Source organism: Quercus suber, unplaced genomic scaffold, assembly GCF_002906115.3.
Source record: "Quercus suber isolate HL8 unplaced genomic scaffold, Cork oak 2.0 scaffold_72, whole genome shotgun sequence".
Taxonomy (NCBI): Eukaryota; Viridiplantae; Streptophyta; class Magnoliopsida; order Fagales; family Fagaceae; genus Quercus; species Quercus suber.
Genome location: NW_027069537.1, coordinates 1820122 through 1827640, shown reverse-complemented (window position 1 = coordinate 1827640; position 7519 = coordinate 1820122). Strand labels below are relative to the sequence as shown.

The following is a 7519-nucleotide window of genomic DNA, read 5'->3' as shown; positions in this document are numbered from 1 at the left end:
TTCAGAAACTAAGTAGGATAAAAATAAATGTATAAAAAGTTCTTAAGAAGCACTTTAATATATCAATCGCAGTACCTTATACCTTTTAGGTTGATGACACGAACAAAAGTGACAATATCACTGACAAAAATTTATTAGGTTATCAATATTTTGCATATTCAAACTTCCCAACAATGGGGAAAGAAATACTCTTTCTTTATCCCAAATTTAGGCCTCTTATAAACTTCATTTTCCTCTTTTTGTAACAATGACATCACCACCTTAACAAAAACAGTTCCCATGAATCAAAATTCTTAAGAAAATCTAAATATCCCCATAAAGTAATCTCCAAAAGGATTATAAGCAGAGCACTTACCTATAGACTGCTATATTATCAGTGGTATACTTAGGCGCAAGTTAGAATGGCACAAACCATAACATTTAGGCTTTAGTACCTCTATCAATTTGTACCAATCATTCTATAATCAACCCGAAGAAAAAAAAACAGCCACATCCCCTAAGAGGAAAATAAAATCTGCATTTGATGACGCCAAATCATAAACTATCAAATGCATATTATATAACAACAATCAAATGAAAATAGTGTTTGAAAAGAAAACTTTAAATTTTGTATTACCGTTCCCAAAACTACCTATTGCAAAGAACAGAAACCTCTTTCTACACTTGCAACCCTTTGTTTCGCCCAATTTGGAGGTTTTCTTGGCAGATCTAAAAAAAGTTAGTCCAATAAGAGAGAATAGAGTGAGAATCAAAATTTGCTTTCAAAGATTGAAATATGACTCAATAACTTGAATAAAAAAAACTATTAAAAAAAAATTGTACCAACAAAAAGCTCCCTGTTAAGAGCAAGAGAGTATGAAGAATGAACTTAAGTTTTAGGTTTTTTGTCTAAAGAAATATAATGTGAAATTTATTTGGAACGGTGTAAAATTTATAACTACCCAGTGGAACGATGAAACTGAACAACAATGGTGGCAAAGATAGTACTGAAACAGTTTGCTTAAAGGGCCAAACAAATAGGTACATTTTTCTGTGATGGTGTCCATCTGTAACAAAACATGGAATGCATAGTGAACAAATCATCATATGTTGTTCAAAACAACCAAAGGCAATAAACTAATGCAGATACCAACAAAAAAGGACAACAACTTAAAAAGAGTATGTGTTTTTTTAAGATAAATAGAGCCTAGACAACAACAAAGACACTTCTTCTTCAACGTGATTAACTTTAAACGGGACATGAAAGAAGATAATAAAATATGAGACGGCAACAAACAATAAAATTACAACTTCCAATGTTCAAAACCTTACATGACATAGAAGTATTAACTCGATTTCTTTTCACTTTGCTGCAAAATACGAAACAGCAAATACCAACATACGAAACAGAAAATTGGTTTACAGAAAGTTATTTAAAAACAATGCAAAAAGCTATTCAAAACAGTGAAGATTTTATAAAATAGTGTACTGCAGTACAGATTTTTATGAGACTGTGTAGTGCAGATTTTTGAGACATTTTATCAAACACACATCATGCATTATAGTTGCAACCATTCCCTGCCTATAATATGATCAGAGAACTACCTTGTTGTCAAAAGAACTACCTATAATTTCAAAACAAATAGAATACCATAATACCCCCAAAACATAGTCAAATAAAAATTTCAACAATAAGTGACTCTAATATAGAGTATAGTCGAAACAGACAACACAATAGTTACAGTTCCAAAGCCAAAAAAAAAAAAAAAAAAATGCCATTTCGAATCCTTTCAAAATCATCTATGTTTGTTATGCAATCAAGGAAGACTCCATTCAGCCTTGCAGTAATAAGTAATAAGTGCAACAAAATATCCAATAATGAAAACCCAACAATATCCAACAAAATATCCATAAACTACTGGCAGAAACAATATTTGATTAAGAGTAGAAAAAAAAAATTATGCTAACCTTGGGTATATATGGTTAAAGTTTATTCAAATTAAATATAAGTAAAGAAACTTAGAAACATCTGGTAGAAGTCCTATAAACGAATAGAAAAGAGAATAGAATACCCCATATAAGCAATGTGTAAAATAATAAGTACCTATTTAGTGACAGATTGTTGTAGAGAGAGAAGCGGCATCTGACAAAGAAAATATGGTTGGCAGCATAGTAAGCATATTGTAAAATTAATCACATAACAGCCTAACCATACACCAAATCTAATCCAATAACTTTAATCAAAATCAAATCTAACCCAAATGCCTAGATCGAATCTATAGTACCAAACACCCAAACATAAATCATAATTATGGCATAATTTGAGTAAAGAAAACTTTTACCGGTAACATAGAGACACAAACACTCGTGCTCTTCTCCATCTTGATTGGTGTTTGATGTTTTGGGTTTCAGTTTTTAGAGCGTGCAGTTTTAGAGCCCAAAAATCTTCAGTTGGGCTTCAACACTTTCTGATTAAAATCCACTTCGTTCTTCAAAAATTTCGTCTAATGCAAATGTGCCCCTATCAAACCAAAGTATTTCAAAGATTTTAAGAATTAAAAACAAAAATTTACAGGTAACGTTTTCGGCAATCTGAATGTGTGTGAAGACTTTGATTTTTCTTTCTCTACTTTAAAATCTCAAATCTCTACGTCATTATTCTAAAAGCCCCAAATTTTTCCTGTTTGATACTGAAACAGTTTTTTACAGTAACTGAGGTTTTACCTTTCAACAGAAACTGCCATAGAATGGTTGCAGACAAAAAAAAAAAAATGTTAAAAAGAAAGAAAAGAAAAACCAAATAGAATTCAGAGCATAAGAAGAAAGAAAGAAGAGAACAATAGCATTAACAAAAAAAAAGGAATATACAAATCTTAAAAATAAGAATTAGAACTGATTTTTTTTCCTTAAAACTTTTAGCCTCTCTCATTCTGATGTGCGCCTTAAGAACTGTTTCTCTTTGTGATTATGGTTCCAGCGGTCTAAGTCTGGCGAGGGTAAAGCAATCCAACCAAAAAATTAAAACCTAAGTCATATTCAATCCTCAGATTTGAAAAAGAAAAGGGGGAAAAAAAAAACAATAACTTTACTGGTTATGGGTATACGGCAAAAAAACCCAAAACTAAAATCAATATTTTTAGTGATTTATGTAATCTAAAAAAACAAAACAAAAGCAAATATCTAAAATTGAGAAAACAAACATTTTGATAGAGAATCCAGAAACCCATAACAAAAACGAATCAAAACTAAACTTTATAACCAAACCTACAAAATTGAGAAAAAAATGTACCGTTGTCGATGTCGGTTCTGGCGATCTAAATCTGGAAAGGGAACGGACGGTGGTGGGGAAACTGAACTCTGCCTCTTTCTCTGTTTCTTTCTCCGAGTTCCAAGCCTCATCGCCTCTCTCTCTCTATTTCTATCTCTATCTCTGTGTGCATAGTATTTTAACCGATTAATTTTTGAAATTGACTAATTTAATTCCAAAATAGACGAATTGGAAAATATCTATTCCCGAAAAAATTAAAAAAAGAATAGTCACATATTAAAACCTGATTTCCTTAGCCCTAATTTTTGAATCCAAAGCTAGAACCAAATTGAAAAAATTGAATGCATATAACATATCTTATTTACCTATAAAAAAAATCAGAGAAAGAATAGAACCCATCAGAGGCGTTGTTTGTGGGCAGAGAGGCGTTCTGTCAGAAACAGAGAGGCGATCTCTTCTTTCTCCGTGTACCAGGATCGCCTCTCTCTTTTTCTGTTTGTTTCACCGTGTCTTCATCGCTTCTCTCTTTTTCTGTTTCTTTCTCCGTGTCTTCATAGCCTCTCTCAAGATTTCATCGCCTCTCTCTCAATACCTCTGGGGCGAACGTTTGATCGCACGATTCTTCACTGGATTGCAAGTTTTTTTTTTTTTCTCCTTCCCTTTCTCTGTATCGCAGTATCGCTTGTTTTTTTTGTTTAGAGAGAGAGAATGTTAAGCAGTCTGATGAAAAGAAATCGGTAGGGTTTTCTGAATTGCAATGCTTTTTTTTTATTTTATTTTAACGGGGTTTTTTCCTAACCGGTTTTTTAATTGCAAGCGTGGCAGAGTCAAACGTTGTAACGTGCGGGTTTTTTTTTTCTTATTTGTCAACACCACCTTAAGACAGTGTTTGGATACAGCTTAAAGCTGCGGCGCGTTTTGGTTTCACGTTTTCTCTTTTTTTTTTTTTTTGTAAAGATAAAATGCATTGAATGAGATCCTACGAAAAAGGTTTGTTAATTATTTCAAATTATACTCATCATTTATGTATAAAAATAATAATAGATCATATTATTTACATTAAAAAAAATACATGTTAATTTCAAAGTTCATTGCAAGATGTAAACTGCTAGGGTATTGCAATAATAAGTAACATTGATACAACAATGGTTAGTATTACATTTTGTGCGTACTTTGTGAAAGGAATGTCAAATTACAAACAGGATCATTTTGGTGTGCAAAATGTAAAACAAAAATAAATCTTTTTATCCCAAAGTTAGAGGCACTCACATTAACTACATTCTCTCCAAATATTTATAATATATTTATCTCACTATAACTACTATATATATATATATATACAAAATTGTAAACTACTTTAGATACAAGATTCAAATTGAAGTTTTTAATGCAACTAACAAAACAAAGTTTGTGATATTTGATTGAGATGCCGAGAAAATCCTAAATAAATCTACAAGATCGAGAGATCTTGCTGAAAAATAAACTAAGGTACAACTTATTTAAATTATTGTAAAAATATTGATATTGGAGAAGGAATGTCACGTTATTTGAAAAAAAAAAAGGGAAAAAATGGATTTCTCTACTTGATTTGAATGAATTCAATCCAAAAGATGGTTTTGAAAATTATATAGTTGCTTAGATTTTGATGTGCCTTCAAATGATAAAAAGGTATGGAAGGAAAAAAAAAATACAATTCAACATGCTATGTTAATTCTTTTTGCTACACTATTCCAAAATTAACAAAAATAAAAAAATTACAAAAAACTGTCACATCATTGAAATTTAATTTAAATGCAAATACCTATGAAAAATCTTAGCAACAAAGTCCAAACTTTGTAAGATCTAATCAAGAATATCTCGGTACCAATTCATTAGTAATTAACACAAATGATACAACAAAAGGAAAAAAAATGATGAAAGCTCAAAAATTGAACAAATATAGACGGACTAAATTTCAAATGTTGAAGATGGAAAAACTAATAATGACAACAAGCGTCACCATATCACAATAACAAAGCATTGAAAAAAAAAAATTGTAATGAAGCTTTTTATTACATCACATAATAAAAATCAATAATATAGAATGAACTAATATGTTTTTATCAACTTTTATTATACAATATTACTCCAAGTTGTTTTCATTATTACTCATTACTTGAACAAAATAATTATAATAGATATATGTGTGCAATTTATAATTGTTACTTTTTATGATGAACTCATTACTAACAAAGTTTTATAATAAATATGCTATAACATATGTATAATATTTTCCAAAAACAAATTTACATAAAACATTATAACACTACTCGTGCATCGCACGGAAAACTTACTAGTTCTCCTTAATTTCAAGTCCTAGTGCTCACCTGTCCAAAAATGCAGGAAATTTTTGCTTCACAAGAAAAATGTGGAGTTTTCTAACAAGCCAGTCATTGTTCAATGAACCAGTACTCAAAAGAAGAACCATGTGCCTGAGTCAACGCATGGCCTTACATGATCTAGTCTTTGCTCATTATAATAGGCCTAACTTTAAAATGTTGGCTAAGAGGTAGTTCTGTTTGGCTAAGAGCTGCTGGTTTTTTGTATAATAGGATGTCAAACTCTCTGCTTTCTGATAGGGTGAGGTAGTTCTGTTTGTTGTTCCCCTTAACCAAAAAAAAAAAATGGACATCTTTGCTTTTGTGTTGTTGTTGTTGACTTCGAGTTTGCTTCTTTTCTTCTTTGTACTGTCGGATGCTGCTGACGGCATCGCAAAATCCGAATCCCTCACTGAGGGCATGACCCTGGTCTCTAGAGATGGAAGCTTTGCCCTGGGGTTCTTTAGTCCTGGTAATTCCAGTAACCGTTACTTGGGAATATGGTACAACAATATCCCACTGAGAACGGTTGTTTGGGTAGCAAACCGGCTCAATCCAATAAACGACTCGTCTGGCATGTTGATGGTAAACAGTTCAGGTAGTCTTGTTCTTCTCAGCCAGAATAGAACAGTTGCTTGGTCGGCAAACTCAACAAAAAAGGCCTGGAATCCAATAGTCCAGCTTTTAGATTCAGGAAATCTAGTATTAAGAGAAGATAAGGAAGAAAACCCAGAAAAATATTTGTGGCAAAGCTTTGACTATCCTTCTGATACTTGGCTACCAGGAATGAAGCTTGGATGGGACTTAAAGACTGGTCTGGAACGGCGCATATCTGCATGGAAGAGTCCAGATGACCCGTCTCCTGGAGAACTGAGTTGGGGGGTTGAACTTCATAATTACCCTGAAATAGTCATAAAGAAAGGCACCGAGAAGTTCTTACGGACCGGACCATGGAATGGCCTTGGTTTCAGTGGTGTAGCAAACATAAAGGACAATCCGGCTTACACCTACGATTTTGTCATCAACAGCGATGAGGTATACGTCATATTCCACCTGATTGAAAAATCTGTTATCTCAAGAGCAGTTTTGAACGAAAATGCGCCCTCATTTGAGCGCTACATATGGGTCGAAGCAGATAAAAAATGGACCGCATACATTTCTTCACCAGGAGACAAATGTGACACCTATAATTTATGCGGTCCTTATGGAAATTGTATCATTGGTAAGTCACCTATCTGTCAATGTGTAGAAGGATTCAAGCATAAGTCACCAGATACATGGAACCCAGATGAGTGGTCTAAGGGATGTGTACGCATTACCCAATTGAGCTGCGAGGATAAAGATAAAATTGGGTTTGCTAAAGTTGTTGGGCTCAAAATGCCAGATACCACGTATTCCTGGGTGAACGGAAGTATGAATCTTAACGAATGCAGAGTCAAATGTTTGAACAACTGTTCCTGTACGGCTTATGCAAACTCAGATATTAAAAATGGAGGAAGTGGCTGCGCCATGTGGTTTGGGGATCTAATTGATATTAGACAGGTAAAAGCAAGCAGGGAGCTTGTAGCTGATTGAGGAATTCAAGAAAGAAGTAGTCCGTGGATTCGGAGCCTGCGCGTGGTCGTGTCAGGAAGTTCTACTGGTGGGTAGCATTAGGAAGTCGAGCGGGGAGCTTGTAGTCCTTTTGTACGAACTTCAATTCTTTCATAGTGAATTCAGGTTAGCCTTGAGGATCGGTGGGTCAAATCCTCCCCAGGTTTTTACCGTGTGGTTTCCTGGGTGATCATATCTCGTGTTATTTATTTTCCGCTGCATTATTATTCTTGATATGATTGTTTGGATTGTTTTAACCTAGAATTGCTTAATTTGACTAAGTAACAACTTGACTAATTAATCTAGGCTATGCAATCTGTGT

At 33.4% G+C, this 7519-nt stretch overlaps 1 protein-coding gene and 1 long non-coding RNA gene across 6 annotated transcripts; one reads left to right on the top strand and one right to left on the bottom strand.

The window, feature by feature from the left end:
• Positions 1–250: 250 nt before the first annotated feature.
• Positions 251–4025, bottom strand: LOC112017776 (uncharacterized). 5 transcript variants are annotated; one of them, XR_010628924.1, is made up of 5 exons: positions 3613–4025; positions 3269–3409; positions 2322–2500; positions 942–2122; positions 251–708 (listed from the first exon to the last, which is right to left on the bottom strand). It is a non-coding gene; the product is annotated as an uncharacterized LOC112017776 (long non-coding RNA). The 5 variants fall into 5 exon arrangements; XR_010628922.1 differs by adding an exon at positions 2704–2716 and having other exon boundaries at positions 251–2122; positions 3613–4018; XR_010628925.1 differs by having other exon boundaries at positions 251–1046; positions 2084–2122; positions 3613–4017.
• A 1536-nt stretch (positions 4026–5561) lies between these two features.
• LOC112024173 (G-type lectin S-receptor-like serine/threonine-protein kinase At4g27290) lies at positions 5562–7179 on the top strand. The gene has a single exon (XM_065773309.1). It carries the CDS (start codon positions 5911–5913, stop codon positions 7177–7179), a length of 1269 nt encoding a protein of 422 aa, XP_065629381.1. The 5' UTR covers positions 5562–5910.
• The last annotated feature ends 340 nt before the right edge of the window (positions 7180–7519 follow it).